Source organism: Platichthys flesus, chromosome 6 (assembly GCF_949316205.1).
Source record: "Platichthys flesus chromosome 6, fPlaFle2.1, whole genome shotgun sequence".
In the NCBI taxonomy this organism is placed as follows: domain Eukaryota; kingdom Metazoa; phylum Chordata; class Actinopteri; order Pleuronectiformes; family Pleuronectidae; genus Platichthys; species Platichthys flesus.
In genome coordinates, this window is record NC_084950.1 from 23,618,765 (window position 1) to 23,638,977 (window position 20,213).

Genomic DNA, 20,213 nt, shown 5'->3' on the forward strand with positions numbered 1-20,213 from the left:
TATAAAATCAGAAGAAAACCTATACAATCCATGTTTTTTTATTAAAGCCTACAATACCCACAACTCCCCTTGCCTGTCGCGTCATATCCCTCAAACCAATGGCTTGCTCCGTTTGAGTCATGTGACCCGCGACGCAGCAGATTTGAATTAGTTGGGTACCTCTGTATGGTTTCGTGTCGCTGATTTGTGCCTTTTCAGATAATTTGAGGTTGGTAACTTTTACTTGATTTAAACTGTGAGCTCGTTGCGAGTCGTGGTTTCTGCTGAATAAAGCAACTCACTGTCTTAATTCTCAGTTTAAAGCTCTTGTCACTTACCGTTTGGTTTACGTGGACAAATGACGGGCTAGCTAACGTTAGCCAAGTTGGCGTGAATGCTAACGTCCTTGTGTGTCATCTAGGTGTAAAGTAAAGTTGTTGTGGTTTAATGTCAGAGATGAATGTGCCGCTGCAGGTCTGATCCGGGTCATTTCGTTTCCCACAGAGAAGCACCAGTAGCGGGATGGACTGTCGAGCTAACGTCGGTAAGCTAACGTTGAGTCAGAATTAAACACCGCTAACGTGCTGTTCCTTTACCTCATGGAATGTTTTTGTGTTTCTGGACAGATCTGTTCTTTCTGCCAGATGAGACGTTGGACTTCGATATTTCTCTGTCACCTGCCAGGTAGGAAGCAAATGTAAACTGTGTCTGCTCCTAACTGTAAAGCTAGGAGCTCGACCCGGACATAAGTTATCCCAAATTATCATGGTTGTCGGTATAATAGCAGTGTTTTAAAAAATATGCTGAAAATGTTCAAAAAGTACTTATGCACTCCCTGAAGTAATTTCACGAAGCTTGATATTTATCAAATAACATAATAATTTAGCACCTACACCACATCATACGTGTTGCGATAACATTGAAGGAGGAAGAATTCAGTTTGTTAAAGAAGCTTTTAGTTTAACAATGAAAAATGTAACAATTAAATCAAATGTTCATATAAAAACAGCACAACCACTATGAACAAAGTATGTGCAAGAGCTATACAGCCATCTGTTAACCTATTCGATGTCCGGTTTTGATCAAAATATAAAATAACAACGCAAAACAAGCAGAGGAGAGAAGGTGGACAACTTGTGGACAACACCAGCAGCTCATCAAATCAAATCAAAGTTTATTGTCACATGCACCAATGACAGCGTCATTGGAGCAGTGAAATTCTTGTGACATTAAAGGCAACATCTACGCAGTAGACGACTTTACAAAATAGAAAAATAACATACTATATAACATATAACATATTACATCGTAACATATAACATAGTCAGCTCATGCTGTCAATGTAACAACCAAATCCCCATGGTAATCACTGTAACAACTATCTGGCAGGAATAACCGTTTTCTTCCTAATCTGTAGCATGATTTTATATATTACACTTCTGCTGCGTGATTGGTTTATTATTGATTTGACTGTGTCAAAAATAAATAGGTGTTCCTCATGCTGTGAACTTTCTTTGATCTTCTGACAAACCAGTACTTCCAGAGACTACTCCACTGGGCCCTTTGTCTTCACCTATGGCAGACCAATGCTGAGTTCAGCCCTGTGGGAATGTTTTTCCTTTTGTATTCTCACCATTTAATATATGGTTAATTGTTTTTAACTTTTTAGTTAAAAAGTAAAAAAATTATGAAAATATCTATTCAAGCAAGTATAAGAAAATCCCAGAAACCAACTTCATTCATTAACAATAAATGTTGTAGTGACATATGCGTTTCGATTTACATTAAATTGACCTTGAAGGGACAGTTCACAGAAATGTTTAAATTCACTAATCTATATTTAGGCAAAAAAAAAATGTGTAATGTGTTTCTAGTCGAATTTGGATGTTGGGGCCTATGGACACTTGATGACAACACAGGAGCAGTAGTTTGTCTATGTTTGAAGAATTGTTCATTTCAACTGTTTTGGATTTGGCTGCAACACTGTTTACCCCGGAAACACTTCACCCCCCCCCCCCCCTCCATCGGCATAATGGTGAGTAGATAATGAGAGAATTTCCTTTCTTCAGTGAACTGTCCCTTTAAGAAAAAGCAATAGAATTGTTGGTTATGCTCCCATTTAAAACATTTTTTGCTGAGCTTGGAACTGTCTCCCTCTTCATCCCTCAGATTGCAGGTCTGAGCCTCATCTCTGTTTTGATGTATTATTTCAGTTATTTGTCTGTGATCCTCTCAGCCGTGATATCTTTGACATTTCTCTCTGCAGCTTTAAAGGTGATGAAGATGAGGATGAGGTTTTCCTAGGTCCGGTTAGCCATAAAGAGAGGTGTGCTTCGGTGAACGTGGCACCTCGTCTCGAGGACCTAGACGGTGGTGAGAGGGCGAGCCTGAGCCCGCTGACTGAAGATCAGCTGGAGTCTGTGTGTCAGGAAGCACTCAAACTAGCCACCCAGCTGCAGAACAGCGAGCTGAGCCAGCCGCATCGTGAGGTTGGCGAGACCCCCAAGATGACCACAAACAACACCACCACCCACAGAGAGGAGTTCGTCCAGGACAATGTGGCCAAACTGAACATGCTTGGTCAGACCGCCAGTGCACTCAGCCCCATCAAACGCCAGACCTTCTGCGTGCAGGACAGTCCCATGAAGGAGCTTCCCCCTGCTGTCCAGCGCCGCCTGCTGAGGGGAAGCGGCGCCAACATAGCCCTTAGTGTTCCCACCAACAAACCATCATCCACCCGCCACACCTCCATCAATGCGGCTTCATCCAAACGCCTTTCCTCTACCGCATCGTCCAACCGCCTTTCCTCTACAGCATCATCCACTCGTCCAACTACGAGACTCAGCACATCCAGCCCTGTTGCTGTGGCAAAGGCTCAGCCAAGGATGGCGCTGCGAGGGAAGGTTGCACTGGGCGTTGGTGTCGTGCTGCCAAGCAAACCAGCTGCCCCACCAACTTCCTGTTCAGCCAGCAAGAGCAAAGTGGAGAAGACCAGACTGCAACCACCGAGCAAAGTAGGAGAGATGTTTGATATCGTACTTTTCAGATAACAAGAGAAACAATCAGTTTATAAAACACCAAACTTGTGTCAGCCCATAACACCAGATATATGTTGTAAGTCTGTTCAACAACTGGTGGCCTGTATCCAGAACCTGATCTTAAATAATCTTATGGGTTCTTGGTGCATTTCCATCATGTTTTACAGTGCATGATACTTTAAATATGTTTTTAAAGAGTAATTTTATGTTTTTTTCAGTAGTAAAGTACAGTTGTAGGACAAAGGGCATTGAAAAATTGGTACCAACACTGATATAGGAGGCCTCACGTGGCTAAGGAGAGGCGGTGGTCTAGTGGCAGAAACTTGGAATATGGGCAGAGAAGGTCTCTGGTTCGACTCCAAGGAGAGACAACAAAAGACGAACCTGGATTGATCTGTCCAAAAATCCAAGAGTCTCCCTACCCTGTCTAGTGCCCCTGAGCAAGGCACCTTACTCCCCCAACATCTGCTCCCGAGCGCCGTACATGGTCGATCCCTGCTCTGTGTGTCCTGCCCAAGATGGGTCAAAAGCAGAGATTAAATTTCCCTACCTGCATGAGGAGGGTTCCCGCAGGGTCTTAAAAAGTCTTAAATTAATTAATCGGAAATTTAGGCCATAAAAAGCGTTAAAAAGTCTTACATTTTATTAAGCTAGGTCTTAAAAATGAAATGGATTATGTAGCAACTTAACGATAACCTGCTCTCCAGTAAATGTGCTTTGAGGAAATGTCCACGCTGCAGAGTAATCAGTCCCCCTCCCCCAACAATTCGTATAGATATAAATCAGCATGGAACCATCACTAACTTTGCAGTCCCCGGTGAGAACTTATCGGAGGATTGATGTAAGGACTGTATATTAGGCGGTTCAGATTTCCAGCTCCACTCCAGGTGTGTCTGTTAAAACACGGCTAAGACGACTTCTCTCTGTTAATGTTCTTTAATGTGGAAGCAGCGCAGTACAACATATGCCTATGAAAGGCAGGGCAGGATATGGGTGGGAATACGTGTGGTTCTTTATTAACAATATACATCCTTATCTATCCGTATATACATATTAGCGAGGAACCCACCGATAACGCTGCACTCGCTCTGACCGTGCAGCCCCAGCAGTGCAAGTTAACTAATAAAGAAGTTTGAAACTATTAATAACATACAGTGCCCACTCTCTGTATGACGCTACTCGCTTGATTACTACTGCACCACACTCCGCTTGCTGAATTCTGAATTCTATTCAGAATTGCAGCGTGCGATCCTCTTTCTGTGCTCTGCGCTCACCTCCGCGCTGCAGATAGGCAGCCTTTATGTCTAGCACTGGAAAACGAGCAGGACAATCAAGCTAAATGAGACGGACATTCTACTGGTGTATTGACGTCTTTTGTAACTTAATGGGGAAGTGCAGGTTCAAACAAAACTTGGTAGAATAAATCCATGCTTAGAGCATGGTTAAAACCAGTGGAGGGGAATGTTTTTGAAGGCCACTGCACCTTTAGGAAGAAAACAGTAAAACTAGGAACATCAGGGGTAAAGGCTTTAGAATTGCATGCCTAGTCAGAGAAACACGAGAGAAGTGAAAAACCAACAACAAACGCCTGCCATCTCGCCGGTGTTCGAGAGCCTGAGGGCAAGGTGGCCGAGGTTAACTCCAAGTTAAATATTCTTAGTAGGGGCTGCAAGGAGAAGTTGGCTGAGCTGGAGACAATTGAAAAGGAGACTGTGGCCTAGGCAGCATGTTTATGTAGTGTTGGGTTGCGATGTTTAATTTTCTTCTCTGGACATTTTTTTTGGAACATCCTTTTTTCTCTAAGCTGAAAGAATCGTTTCACTCAATCAAACTCATACTTGGTAACTGTTTGACAAACAAAAGCGTCCTTATTGACTAGAAGGCACAGTTATATCTGATTATATTTATAACTATTTTGGACCTGTTAGGATTTCCAACTGCTGTAAGTCCAGGGATACAGTCTTTGCCTCAGTGCAGGGCCAGCTAGCTGTCACCTGTATTCCTTCTCCACCAGGTCTACAGACACGCACACACAGTTCGGTGTACTGTTCTGTTCAGTCATTGTTATGTTGAACGGGAATACATTTACTTTGCAAGTAATTCTGGTACTTATTTCTTCTTTCATAGTAATTTTCCTTCATACTTTTTTGCCAGTATGGCCGTGAAATAGGTCTTAAATTCTATTCAAAGTGGTCTTAAAAAGGTCTTAAAAATTCTTACACTTAACTTGTTAAAATGCATCTTAATCTTAAAAAAAAATATTAATCTGGTGCAATGAACTGAAGGGGAGCAGCTCCAGGACAGTTCCCACCTCACTCAATTGCCCCCTTAGCAACTTGTTGCTCCATGTTGGCGAATTATTCAAATTTACTTCACATTTACTGAACTGTGGAGATCCTCTAGTCTAGAGTTTCTCTGCAGGCCTGTACCCAAATGTACCTGTGAACACAAATGTCCTATAGAAGGCCTCTGGAGTTTCTGCAAATGTTGTCTTCCTGGCCTGCCAAGTATAAAGTCATTAGAAACTCCGGAGGAGACTTTGGGCCTCATTTAATAACATTTGCGCAGAAGTCCGGACCCAATTCTCTGGTTCCCCTCTGAGGGCTATTCAAATAGACAGGGGTGAAAACATAACCTCTTTGGTGTGGGTAATAAAAGCAGACAGGGTCAGTTCATAAGGGTCCTGTGATAGAATACCTTTTTTTCTCTCTCGTATCATCGACCGTCAAATCAAAAAGTTCCTCCTTTAAATCACTGATTTCTTACCTAAACAATATTTTTTCTGCATGCCTGCTTTCTTCAGGAGCAGTTAATCTGAAACTTGTCTTAGTTCAACAGGGGAAAATGTCTGAGTCTCTGTCAAATGGTAACACGGCTTGTTTCCCATCACTGTTAAAAGTCACTTACTAACTCATTACATCTCATTTGTTTAATACAAACAAAAGCCAATAATAAAAAAGACAATTCAATTTTTATTAATATCTCTTCTCATATTCATCATCTGTGACCCCCCTCAGTGGTACCTGGTGCCCCAATGCTGGGGTCCTAACCCCCAGCTTTGGAAGTGTTCAGTCAATAGATGAATGAAATTATGTTCACGTCACCTGTCTGCTTTTTCTTCAGGTGGTGGGGGGTCGAAGAAGGAGCCCGTCCTCTCATCCTTCCAGCAGGGCTGAATCTTATGAGGATCTGCTCTCCGATTCGGCGAGCATGGCCTCTGACCTCAGCGACTCATCCCTGAACTCCAGCCTGCTGGGAAAACGCATGCTGGCTCCGCCCACCAAGGTAACAAATGTGTCCTCAGCAACAGCAGTGCAAAAACGAATTGTATAATTGAACCAGACATGGCATTTAAGCACATTCAATGAATCTGGTGTTTGTTTGATTTTTCTTCATTTCATCAGAATGTTGTGAGGAAGCTATCAGGAGTGAAAGCTCCACCACTTCAGAACAGAAGGGTGGCAGACAGGAGGAACACGTCGTCATCCTCGTCCTCAGTGTCCAGCTTCAACTCCAGTTTGTCTGTGTCCCCCGCTAAAGGTATGCTAACTGCTAACCGCTTTTATTCCACTGCGACCTAAATGACTGAGTCTCTTGCCGTTCCTTCAACTTGATTTGAGGATTTACGGGCCTCCTGCTAAAAACTCTTGAATTTCATTGTCGTCTAAGCAGGGCTGTCAAACGCTAACACTTAATCAGATTGATCACAGGGTAGCTGTGGTTTAATTACGATTAATCACCATTTGTCAATTTGCCTGAAAAATCACCATTTTCTTTCAAATGCCCCCCACTCTATTGTTGGGGCATTGGAAAGATAAATGACAGAAGGCGGATATATACATACATATATATAGTTTGTTTTATTGATGACAACTCCAAATGATGGCATTATTAAGATTGAAAAATAACATAAAATCAAACAAAAAATATATACCGCACCGTAATTCATTTTGGTTTTCTCTTTGCTATACCTCTGAGCAAATAAAGGATGATGTTATTTAGAACATCATCCTATAAACTAAAATATAAGCTTCATCATTAAACAATTTGGAGCCTGGAGCAAATCAAACAAATACTAAGCTACTTCATGTACTGATCAGGTCCTGAACTACTGCTGGGTGTTTATTAGTTCAAGTGAGAGCAGGTCAGAGGGAGGGTATGGGTACATGGTTTGGGTCATTCTGATTATTCATTAATGCGTACATTTTGATTTTCAAAAATGTCTAACCTGCTCTTATCCAATGAGAGCATGCAGCAGTTAAATTTTCTATTTCTATTTTCTTCTTTTTTTTTTATCTCAGTTAAACTGAACTCATCTCTGAACCGGAGTCTAAGCAGCACAACTGGCCCTGCTCCTACCAGCATCAACAGACTGGCAAATCACAGCAAACCACGTCGTTCCACTGTCTATGCCACTGCAGATCAGACATCCACCACCACTGGAGGCAGGCGCTCGCTGTCCATGCAGGCTAGGAAGCTGTCTGAGGTGGAGCCCTTCAAAGCAATCAGGTCCACGTCACTGAAGAGAGCTGAGGCCACACCCCTCCAGCTGACACCAGCCAAGAGAATTTTGCAGAGGACCAGCTCCGTCCCCCCCACCGCATTTGTTCGCCCGCAGAGTGGATTGAAATCCAAACCCAAACCTGAGGCTCAAGTACTACCAACTGCCAGCGGAGGAGCGAGAGGAGACCACCACGGAGATGGTGAGAGATGCTGTGAATTACCAAGCTGTTTCAGAAATTTAGAAAATTGTGATTTTTTTTTTTTTTTTTTTTTTTTTTTCAGAGAAAGAAATATAGATTATGCTACTTAAAACTAAACTCCTCCTCCACACTATCAATGTGACAAATAATACTATAGGCCCTAGAGCATTATTTGTCACAGTGCTACAGTGACAAATAATATCCTGCAGATGCCCCTATATCTGCAGGATATTATTTGCCCTAGATGCCCTAGTCTAGTGGCATCTGCAGGATATTATCGTCGGAAGTCAAAAACTTTGCTGCAGTGCAATTTTTCTATTGAACTAATTACTAAGAACAGAGCTGCTATATCAGGCTAAGTCTAAAATCTGAATCCACAGACAAACATCCTGCAAAGTACCTTGAGAAAAGGCATGTTTAACAAAGAAAACCGCTGTTTTAGAGGCAGAAAATATAGGTGTTTTTTGTGAACTGCACTTTGAATTAAGTTAATTGATAAATAAAAACTAGCTATTACATTAGGTTTAGAGCATCCTCACTTTCCTCTTGCACTGTACTGTGAGTATAAATATTTATTCCATCTAAAAAATAAAATACTCACGCCTCTGCAATAGAACAAACAATGGTACCAGTTAGGGCTGAACGATTAATTGCAATTGCGAAAAAATCGCGATTTGATAAAACGCGATTTTCAAATGGCGATTTTCAAATCGCAACGTGCGCGATTAAAACGTGTGAAAGAGAGCAGGGCTCTGGGCTGCTGTCCTCACCCGCAGCATATGCCGCGGGACCACACAACTCCTCTGATCAAGAAGATAGCGAAGCAGGCCTGCATCACCTACAGGGTCCTAAAATCTTCGGCGGACGTAGCGGACTCACAGAGCGAGCTCATCCCGCTGCTGACCGCGGTGCTGGCGGCGGACCTGAAAATCGCTCCCCGGAAAAGCAAGCCGTGCTCCGGGGCTCTAGAGCCCCCCGGTCACCTACATGCACATCTGTGAGACGGAGGTGTTCAGCATGGGGGTGTTCCTGCTGAGGCCCGGCGCCTCCATACCGCTGCACATCCACCCGGACATGAACGGGAATCTACGGAGCTGCTGATTCGCACGCTGCCCTTCCAGCGCATCCAGCTGGCCCGCCGCATCCGCGGACACAGAGCTTAAACTGCTGCTGCTCCACTGACTATAACAACGCCGCATTCCAACACTTATAAAATGAAATTCAATGTCGAAGTAATCCAAGTATTCAGAATACGTAATTCAAATTGGTTGGGCATGTATTCTGTAACGGAATACGTTTTGAAAGTATCCTTCCCAACACTGGAAATGTCACTGACTTGGGAGCAGTAAGACACCTATAATTAAAAAATAAATAAATCTCAAGATGGTAAATTTTGCACACAGGTTATAAAAGTGCATGCCTTGTGTTTATACTTACAATGACTTTGATTAAATTACTTAAATGCAAACTGATTTGTTATTCTTGCTTCTGTAATGAGAAGTAAAATAAAATGTGGGAAAGAATATTGTACAGTTAATATATCTAATATTGTGTTGGTCATATTTAAATCATTCATTTTGTTTTTTCGGGGGGAAAAGAGGATAAAATAAAAAAAATCGCATATTAAATCGCAATCGCAATATTTGGGAAAAAATCGCAATTAGATTATTTTCCCAAATCGTTCAGCCGTAGTACCAGTTTAATTTCATTTTTTCCTGCACACAAACTCATTGTGGTTCTTTAGTAAAATAGAACAAAAGCAATTACACAGTTTAATGCCTTAAGTACCATACGATTCCCTGCTGCTCTTCTCCTTCAGAACAAATAAGATTTGAATCAAATCTTTTGGGTGACACTAAGTTAGTTTTCAATTTCTATATTTGATTCTATAATACACCTGTGTCTATCGTTTTTCATCACCAGGGGTCCCAAAGATGCTGAAACCAAAGAGAATGGTGTCAGCGAGCAGCATCGAAAGGTCGGTAACATCATACTACACAACTTTCACTGGAAAAGCGTCATCTGCTGTACAATACCATCTTTCATGTCCATGAAAATATCTCAAAAAAACTGCTGAATGTGTTCAAGTAGTGCAGAGTGATATCCTTGGTCTAAACAGTCTTAGGTAAGTTACTGTTTCCCACAAAAAAACCTTAAAAGCTGTAGCCTACCTGCTCATCAGCCATTGACAGGCAAGGAGGGTGGGCGTAGCTGGTAAACATAGTTGATTATTTGGCAGCTAAAAAAGTCACCTATTATCTTCAGGTGTGTAGAGACCAAAAACTGAGCTAAAATAAAATATTGTACTTACATTCATCAGGAAGACGCAAGCACCACTCCAAATTTTATATCAATCAATCAAATTTTATTTGTATAGCCCATATTCACAAATTACATTCATCTCATAGGGCTTTAACAGGGTGTGACATCCTCTGTCCTTAACCCTCAGCAAGAGTAAGGAAAAACGACTAAAAACCCTTTTAACAGGGTAAAAATACGTAGAAACCTAAGAGAGGGCCACATGTGAGGGATCCCTCTCCCAGGACAGACAGAAGTGCAATAGATGCCACATGCAGGAAAACATCAAGATTTAAAGTCTTCAAGATTAAAGATTAAAGTCTCTAGCAGCATTTGATGAGGGTAAGCATCCCGTAGGACAACCCCAACATGACATGCCAAGCAGTCCCGCTGCAATCACAGTCCATGCTCAGCAACCAGCAGGACCACGATCCACCATCCAGACCAGAACGCCACTCCAGTCCTCAGTCACCGTCCACCGCCACCCACCACAAGCCGCCGCCGCGGTCCTGGTCCAATGCCCGTACCCGATGCCAATGCAACACAGGGTCCGCCACCACGATCAGCCCACACGACACAGAATCCGCCCCACTGGATCCAACACCGCGACCCCCTGTGCGCGATCAACAAACCGCAATCCATGGTGCGGCCACAGAGGCCCTGGATCTGCGGGTGATAAAGCAAAGGGATTCCGGGGAAGGGGGATAGGGATGGAGAAGAGGAAGGAGAAGCTGGAAAAAGAAGCTCCGTGTGTCATGTGTCATAAAATAGAACAAGTAACGTTCTGGCGCTCTAATTAGCTCTAACTATAAGCTTTATCAAAAAGGAAGGTTTTGAGCCTACTCTTAAACGAACAGATGGTGTCTGCCTCCCGAACTGAAACTGGTAGTTTATTCCACAGCAGAGGAGCTTGATGGCTAAAAGCTCTGGCTCCTACTGTACTTTTAAAGACTTTAGGGACGACAAGTAGGCCTAAATTCTGGGAGCAGAGTGCTCTAGTGTGTTTATAAGGTACTATCAGCTCTTTAAGGTAAAATGGCGCCATATTATTAAGGGCCTTGAAGGTGAGGAGGAGAATTTTAGTTTCTAATAGTAGGCGGCTCTTGCTTTGTGGAGAGCCTTTTTATATTCTTTAACACTATTCTTCCAGTCTATGAGGTTTTCAACATGGTTACTGGAGCGCCACTTCCTTTCTAGTTTTCTTGATAATTGTTTTAACTCATTTGTCTGGGAATTATACCACGGAGCTAATTTACTATATAAGTTTCTCTGTAACTGCAGCATCGAATATTGTGATGAAAATGGATATGATCCACTTAATCAATGTAGACACAAATAGGCACAAAACACTGAAGGGTTAAGGAGAATATATATATATTAGTGCTGTCAAAAGATATTTAATCGTGATTAATCGCATATATGTCATAGTTAACTCAAAATTAATCGCGAAATTTGTATGGGTGGATTGGCTTGCTTTATGCAAATGTTTTACTTTATTGAAAAACAACATTGCCAAACGGGGGCGCTACAAAATAAAATAATAAAGTGCACATTTCAGGTTAACAAGGACTCAGCCTATAGTGCAGTTAAACCATGGCTTAATATTTTCTTTTTTTCAAGTTTGCTGTGACAATAGCAGTCAGGCCTCTCAAACAGACAATCAACAAAAAAATATATATATTTTAGTTGGCGAAATATTAAAACAAAAAGCGAGAGCAGGTAAGACTGGAGGCGAACACAGATACTGAAGCTCGATAGAAGCCAACTGCAGCTTTTGCTCTGATCAAGAAGCTGGGGCGCTGATCTCTGATCAACTGAGACCAGAGAAACTCTGTGTTTTCACTGTTTCTATAGTTAAGAAGCAGTCAGTCACCGAGCTCTGATCTCACTGTGTCTCTCTGAGCGAGTGCGGGGGGCGGGGCTACGGTCCGCTATCTGGAACCACACACACAGACGCACACACACACTCGACCGCTCCTTGTACTTCATGACGGCCTGATACGATGATGTTTTAAAAAATTGTGACTTAGTCAACCACCAACATGCAAAAGCGTGTCACACGGCGAAAGCGTGAGAGTTGGCAGCTCTGCGTTAATCTCGTGATAAAAAAATTAACGGCGTTAAAATGGGTTTGCGTTAACGCCGTTAATAACGCGTTAAACTGACAGCACTAATATTTATATATATATATAGAGAGAGAGAGATACATATAGAGACATTCTTACCACAGTTATATCTGTCTCGTAGAACAGGGTCAGCCTGTTTCTGACTCACTCCCCCTCTGACTTCTCACTTTACATTTTACCATTAAATACTGATCACAAGTTATTAGGAAACGTACAGGACTGACATTTACTTTGTTTGTTTGATTCGCTCCGGAGTTTATGAGACACATGTTTGAACCTTGTAAGCAACACGAGACATACCGTGACGAGCACAGTCAGGACGTCAGGGTTACAGTGACCGGAAAGATCTGGATTCTTGATCCCAGATTATCGTTAACTAACTATATACATGTGATTATCAGTTTGTGTAAAGAGTAACAGAGACGAGCAGACACGTGCACAAACACACCTGCAGACGAGAAGTTCCTTCCTCAGGTTATAACACAACGCAGTGTTTTAACTTATTTTTTGCAGTTGTTATCAAGGAACATAAATAGGAATTCAGCAGGTTTTTATAAAGATGTGTTCTACGTGTGTGTTTAGAAAACATCAGGAGTAGAGTCACTTGTTGATCAGTGGAGCACTGAGCAGCGCCTCAGTGCAGAGGCACTGCTAAGGGGGGCCGGGTGGGGCCACCTTGTTACAGATTCAAGATCCAAGAGTGTTATTATCAAATGCACAGAGATAACAATTAAGCAGTCGCTGGCAATGAAATGCTTGAGTCACAGGCTCTTTTCTAACAATGCTCAAGAATTAAAAAAACATCCCTAATATATATATATATATGAGAGCCAATGCCAGCTGTTAGCATCGGTGCTGCGCATCCTCTGGAGCTGAGGCGCTGATCTCTGAGCAGCTGAGACCAGAGAAACTCTGTGTTTTCACTGTTTCCACTGATAAGAAGCAGCCGGTCAGTCAGTGAGCGACTGCTTCACGTGAACGATCTCACTGTGTGCTCCCCTCCCCGCCCCGCTCACTCGCTCAGAGACACAGTCTCTATCTCGGAGCGCGCGCACACACGCACACATCCCCCGCTCCTGGTATTTCATGACGGCTTGATACGATGATGATTTAAAAAGTGAACGTGACTTTAACTCACGTTCAACATATGAAAACTGATTCGTTAAGTTCGCCGTTCTCGAAAAATATGCGCAACATGCACGATACTGCACAGGGAGCCACTGCAGAGGGGCTGAAGAGCTGCATACGGCTCCGGAGCCGCAGGTTGCCGACCCCTGCTCTGGAAGATGACGTTTATATATATATATATATATATATACATAAACATACATCTGAAGAAAGAAAAAAACAGCAGTGCAATTTTGTGCAACGGTGCTTATTTAAAGGCTTAGTAAAGGCTATAATCAGAGTTTGTGCTTTTAAGGTGCAGCACACAAGTCTCAACTGAATGAATGTCAAATCAGTGTGGACAGCACTTACTGTTATAGTCTTAAACCTTATTTTGTAAATCACAGCACGATTGTAATGAGTTATTTTCTATAATACCTTTTTAAAGCACTTTCTTAATATAAGTGGAGTTAATATTTGTCTGACTGATTTTATTAACTGATGAAAAGCAGCTATGTCCAGTTATAAAGGCAATTGTGGGTGTGATACATTGAAATAGGCATTAGCATCTCTATTTCTGCTAGCATCACTACTTCCGCTAGCAGACTTTTAAGCCTCAAAATAGGTAAAAATGATGTCGTTTCGAGGAATTCCCGACACTCTGTTTACCCCTGAGTCTCCAGAAGGGTTGAGTTGACTCAACAACTTCACCCAACCCTCCATCATCATAGTGGGGAATAGAGAAGAGTGAATTTTTGGTGAACTCTGATGCCAAACCATGCAGGCTGTTGTCCAGTCTATCAATTGGTCAAGAAAAGGGGTTCATGTCAGTCTGACACGATAACTTAACCTGCATCATATCTTTGACACAGAGGCGCCTTACTGGAATTTCGACAGGTTGGCACCAAGAGAGAAAGGTCATTTGTATCCATAGATCATTTTTTAAAGAAATGAATGAAATGATACCATAAGTTTAAAGAACTTTCACTACAACAATATCATCTCTGCTATCAGTCTGTGTAGCCTCAGTCTGAGATCTCCAGTTGTGTTTATTGGGATTTTATTCAACCCACTTTTAAATTTCTGGCTGCTGCCATCACTTATGGTCCTCCTCTCCTGTAGTCTTCCTCAGAAGCTTACTGCAGGTCCTCTGACACCCTGTCCTGGGGGATGCAAGTCTCTGCAGATGAAGGCGCGCCGTCCCTCTGCCCTTCCCACCCCACTGAGGCACAGAATGTCTTCTATTCCCACACCCACGCCCACGAAGACCAGGCCTGCCAGGCCACCACCCAACCCTGATACCGACACCGCCCCCAGCGCTGACAGGATGGAAAGTAGCTGCAGGTGAGAAACTTAAATCTGCAGTTGACTAATAAAAAAGCTGCTCACACCCTTGCTTCCTGGCTGATACTATGAGAAACATGGAGAGTGCTAAATCTGTCATTTACCTCTGTTTTGTGTTGTCATCCCATGTAGCCCCGCCCCTGGAAATTTACAGGAAGAGGAGCCTGTTGATGCCCCGGATATTCAGCCCTTCTCTCTGGAGGAGGAACAGAGCCCTGATGGCCCCCCCTGCACTGCTCTACAGCCTGAACAGTCAGAGAGCATAGACCCCGACCTACCGAGTCAGGTCCAATCAGAGCCCATTAAAAACCTAATCGAACTGGGGACTGCAGAGGAAAGCAACAGCAAGGCAGAGGAGGTCAGAGGTCACACTCATAAACACATGTGTTACCCGTTTTAATCATTTGCCCATGACTGCGAGGAAGGTAGTACCATTTGAGAGCTTTCTTATTCTTTGTGATAAAGTTTGATATCAAACAGCATGGAGTGGTCAGAGGTAGGGTTGGGTACCGAGAACCGGTTCCAATATCAATCAAATTTTATTTGTATAGCCCATATTCACAAATTACAATTCATCTCATAGGGCTTTAACAGGGTGTGACATCCTCTGTCCTTAACCCTCAGCAAGAGTAAGGAAAAACTACAAAAAACCCTTTTAACAGGGTAAAAATATGTAGAAACCTCAGAGAGAGCCACATGTGAGGGATCCCTCTCCCAGGAGGACAGAAGTGCAATAGATGCCACGTGCAGGAGAACATCATCAATAATCAAAGTCTCTAGCAGCATTGATGAAGCACAGTCCATGCTCAGCAACCATCTAGACCACGATCCACCATCCAGACCAGACGCCACTTCAGTCCTCAGTCACCGTCCACCGCCGCCCACCAGGAGGACCCATCACAAGCCACCACTGCGGTCCTGGTCCACCACCCGTGCCCAATGCCAACGCGACACAGGGTCCGCCACCAGCACCACGATCAGCCCACATGACTCAGAATCCGCCACACTGGATCCAACACCGCGACCCCCGGTGCGCGATCCACAAACCGTAATCCATGGTGCGGCCACAGAGGCCCTGGATCTGCGGGTTATAAAGCAAAGGGATTCCGGGGAAGGGGGATAGGGATGGAGAATATGGCACCGGTTCCAATACAACCGGTACCTACCCGGACCGAAATGCAGCGCAGATTTCGGTGCTTCATTTCGGTGCCTGAGCCAATTGAACTGAGGTCTTCGTTCCTCCCGCCTCCTCACACTTCTACTCCTTCCTTCACGGGGAAGGGGCGCCTCCCGTCGGGCCCCCGCATGAGTCGGGCGTGTCTGCCGGTTGACAAACTCCTGTCTCTGCGCTGCCCGCGTAACACGTGCGTCAGGGCTTCCGTGCAGGTGTGGGAGGATCTCCTCGCCAGACCTCTCCCCGGGCACATTTCCTCCGTGGCGGTGCGCCGCGACAGCCTCTGGGTCGGCTTGGAAAGGCTGGGGGCGGGAGGAACGAAGACTACGCCAAGAACGGTTTCACAAAAGCGTCTGCATTATGGGGAGACGAAGGCAGCCCGATGCCTCCGCGACAGCCCCAGCCGCGGAGACACGGGGGGTCTCCGAGTGATGGAAAAGCCATCCTCACTCTTCAATTAGCTCAGGCAACAAAGTCAGAGTCACGAGTGTATTGTATTTATTTAAGTATAGTGTAAACTTTAGTTAACAGTTCATATATTATTCATAGTTTTAAGTTAAAATGTGTTTTGTATTTATTTATATTTATAATCTACTTTAAACAGTTCATATATTTGGGATAAAAAAAAGAAAGCCATTCTTGAATGTCGTCAAGAGTCGTTTTTGTCATTTTTTTAATATAGGTTCAGGCACCGTTTAGGCACCGGTATCGTTTTATAAATATCGGTTAAGCACCGGTATCAGATAAAAACCTAACGATACACATCCCTAGTCAGAGGCGACCAACTTCCAGGAGCGCAACACTGGGGCTAATTCCAATAAATATATGTTTACCCGAACTCTGTTCCAATCAAACGCTGAGCTCAGATCTGGAACAGGCTAGGTCTCTGTAAGTGTAGTGACAAGTAGTGACAAGTTTGAGCTTGTCTGATTTAATTATTTAATTTATAATGTTTATGTTTTTTGGCCTTGTTGGAGGAACCGACAAACCTTTGGTTGTTCAGAATGTAAGAGGTATCCCGTCTTTGTGCCGCTTTTCGTATTGTGGCTCTTTGTAAACTCACTAGAGGTTCGATCTTGTTAGTCACAGCTCTTTGTTTGTGGCCTCGTCTTGTTCCAGCTTTTGATCCTGATGACGTTTGAAGTCTGTCAGTGAGACTTCTCAATGTGTCATGTTTGTCTCTTTCTAGTCTGTAGCCCGGTCAGACTTGGTCTCATCTCAGGTGTTGGTTCTGTGTTGGTTCTGGGTAAACACCACAAAACTTGAATCTGATCAGGACAATGTGTCTTGTCACTTCACTTATTTATAAATCAATTTTCTGAAACAAATTTTTCCATTGAACCATTTGTTCAAATTGTTTGTGTCCTCTTTATTTGTTCCCAGTCAGCAGATTTTTTTTTCTGCATTACCTTACAGATATTCATCACCCTCTGTTCTCTCTACAGATTCTCCTGTTGGATCTTCCAGCTCCAACTCTGCAGCCTCAAGAAAAACTGCTCATTGACCTAAACAACACCCCCGACTTGATCCGGACCAATGGCAAGACCTGCACCACAACTCAGGTGACGCCTCACGTCTGCTTATATCCACAGACAATATGTTGAAGGTTTCACAGCATTAAAGTGTGAAGTTATGATAAAGGTCCAAAAGTATTTGGACATGCCTTCGTAAGCCTATTGAGAATTATCACTTGAGTGTGTAGCTATTCAGCTTCACGGAGCTTCATAATTAGCTTTCAGACATGCACAAAAAAGGACTGATATTCTCCTGAAATGATCTGGAGGAGCTGTATGTGAAAACGCATATGTCTGAGTCAAATAATGCAGGCATTCTCCAGAGTTTATCCTGCCAGCCCCCTAGTAAAATACTCCAGAGAATTTCATTGTGAGAACACAGCCAGATATCTTCCGAAGGGTTCACTGCGATCGCTTAGCAGTGTTGATGATATTTCTTTCACGTGATAAAAACGTTGGCGCTTGGCTGTTCACACCGGACGCTGAAGCGACGCTGAACTGCCGGGCAGCGCTAATAATATCACCCATTGATCCAGTAGTATAAAACTAATACTTACTTGTTGCTCCAACATTAAGCAACAGCGTCCCAACATTTGTCTTTCTTGGTGTTGTCTTTATACAACATGTTCCGAGGATCATACAACTCACTGTACTTCTCCACTTCAATTATTAATTTAATGTCATTCATGTTGAAGAACTTCTCCGATGTTTGCTCCGTTAAATGTCGGTAGTCGAGGGTAAATTACGTATTCTTCACTGAAGCCTATGTGGAGAATACGTAGCCACCCCTCTCTCTCTTTTTATCTTTATCACTGCTTGTGTGGCTTTAGTGGATGGCCAGAGGGGGACATTCAATAATGTCATTGGTCAAATTAAAACTCCAGGACAACAGAAGGGGACTTCAAAGTATGGGATGGATATTTGATCATTTATATAATATAAAATATGTCATCAATATCGTTTAAAATAATTTTTCAGTGTGTTCCCTGGTGCGATACACTCGCGTCAAGTGCAAAAAAATAGACTCGACGCCGAAACGATCGCTGCACGGAGCGAGGCAGCCTTGGCGCAGGGCGGCGTTTCAGCCTCCGGTGTGACCCGCACAAAGTTTGAACATGGGAGTGGATGGGAGCCAGCTGTTATTTAAGGCTTGGCGCTGCGCTGAAGCGTCGCTATGGCGTCTCTTCAGCGTCAGGTGTGAACCCGGCGATAGTAAATAACTCACAATGCTTCGCTTAACATATGTCACATACTACATTGCTCTGATTGGTTGTAGGTCTATCCAATTGAGACAAGAGGCTTTTTTTATTTCACGCCCCATAATCACAGCCCAATGAAGCGGTATCAGACTCTCATTCTGACTAGAATTGTGAGTATGACAACGTCAGGCTAGCATTTAGCAGCGGAAGAGTCAAATATTTCCTTCCGTAGTAAGTAGAGACTAACTATATTTCAATGTTGTGTCAGAGCTATTACCACAACCCAAGCATAATCATGTTTATGTACATGTTGGTGAGTGTTTAGACAAGATGATTAAAATTAATTTTTGGTATAACAAGTGTATAAATCTGTTTTACAGTATATATTGGATTATATGCATAGCTTTAATTGGTAAAACTCCCTTCAAACTGATTAAAATGAAATCCATCAATTAATTAACAGCTTAAAGGATTAGAATTAAAGTGAAAATTGGTGCATTTTAAAGTTGTTTGTTCCCCGTGCACAAAACCTGCTCTTTAAAGAATTTGTTTGATTTAGAGGAGATTAAGTAAAAATTCAAGGGTTAAAAATTTAATTTTAAAATATGTTTTCAAAAAGCTTAACCAAAAATGTGTTGTTTCGTTAAAGCAGCTGATCGACCTGAGCTCTCCGCTCATCAGGTGGAGTCCAGAAGACAAGAAGGAGAACAACGCTCCGCTCATCAACCTCTCCTTCTGATCCACATCTCCTGAACACGTGGACCTGCTGGCCTCTGCAGTAAACTGGACTCAACTGGTTTCTGTCTCCAGAAACTCTGATGATGATACAGTTAAGACAACGACAGAGTTTTGAATCATTGAAATCTTTACTGAATTCTGAGTATTATGTTTTAAATTATGAAAATATTCAGAGGATGCTGAAGTTTTTCTGCACCTGACTGTACTTTTCATCGTCTCTGTTTCGCTGCTCTTATTAATGTTTGAATAAATGTTGTTATTGTCACTACTGTATACTGATGTTCCTGTCTCTGCTCTGTCCACCAACATTGAAACCTGATAATTGACAGGTTCTGAACCCCTATCATAACCTAACTGAAACCGGCCGTTTAAAACGACTACAAGTCACTTGCACTTCAGAACTACAATGACTCTTAGTAGGTTACAGTCGTCCACCAAGGCCCAACTGTTCCCTTAAATCCAATAAAGCAGCACCAAATTTCCCATTTTATTTTGTTTTGAGATATAAGAACACTTGGCAGGACAAATACATTTGTGGTCTTTTTATCATCTGCAGAACACTGTGTTGTTGGTTAATGTTGGCGTGTGGGATTGTATCTTAAAAGAGAATAAAGACAAAGATTCTTCCATGGAGAACTCAACTCTCAGTAAGTGTCTGTGTTTCCAGACAAGTATGAAGCAAGAGAGAAAATACCAGAACCTTAAACTATTACTACCTGTCATTAAAAACAAGGTGACCTCTTATTTTATATTTATATTCCAATTACTATAAACATGCTATTACCAGCCAACAGTTTGTGATAAAGTTTGTCATTTAAAAATGTAACCATTAAATCTAGCTTTTTTTGGAAAATTTTCAATTTTGTCTAATGCATGAATGTAATATCCCAGATGGATCTGATTTGACGCTATTGATAATACATAACACTTTAATTTACTAGATGATAAATATTCACATGTAGCGCAACAGTGAAAAGTTTTAGTCCAATTTTA

The 20,213-nt window shown here is 42.7% G+C and overlaps 1 protein-coding gene across 2 annotated transcripts; it reads left to right on the forward strand.

Moving 5' to 3' along the window:
• The first annotated feature begins 80 nt into the window (after positions 1-80).
• gtse1 (G-2 and S-phase expressed 1) lies at positions 81-19,485 on the forward strand. 2 transcript variants are annotated; one of them, XM_062390224.1, is made up of 12 exons: positions 81-208; positions 454-523; positions 606-663; positions 2,246-2,993; positions 6,141-6,302; positions 6,422-6,557; positions 7,319-7,720; positions 9,644-9,698; positions 14,374-14,595; positions 14,728-14,953; positions 17,215-17,331; positions 19,135-19,485. In XM_062390224.1, exons 2-12 carry the CDS (start codon positions 502-504, stop codon positions 19,219-19,221), a joined length of 2,235 nt encoding a protein of 744 aa, XP_062246208.1. In that variant the 5' UTR covers positions 81-208; positions 454-501; the 3' UTR covers positions 19,222-19,485. The 2 variants fall into 2 exon arrangements, with proteins under 2 accessions (XP_062246208.1, XP_062246209.1); XM_062390225.1 differs by having other exon boundaries at positions 148-208; positions 484-523.
• The last annotated feature ends 728 nt before the right edge of the window (positions 19,486-20,213 follow it).

Excerpts from the sequence above, each read along its gene's own strand:
- gtse1 (XM_062390224.1), top strand. The coding sequence starts at position 502 with ATGGACTGTCGAGCTAACGTCG. Across the intron at positions 9,699-14,373 it reads TCAGCGAGCAGCATCGAAAG|TCTTCCTCAGAAGCTTACTG; the intron begins GTCGGTAACATC and ends CCTCTCCTGTAG. Across the intron at positions 14,954-17,214 it reads GCAACAGCAAGGCAGAGGAG|ATTCTCCTGTTGGATCTTCC; the intron begins GTCAGAGGTCAC and ends TTCTCTCTACAG.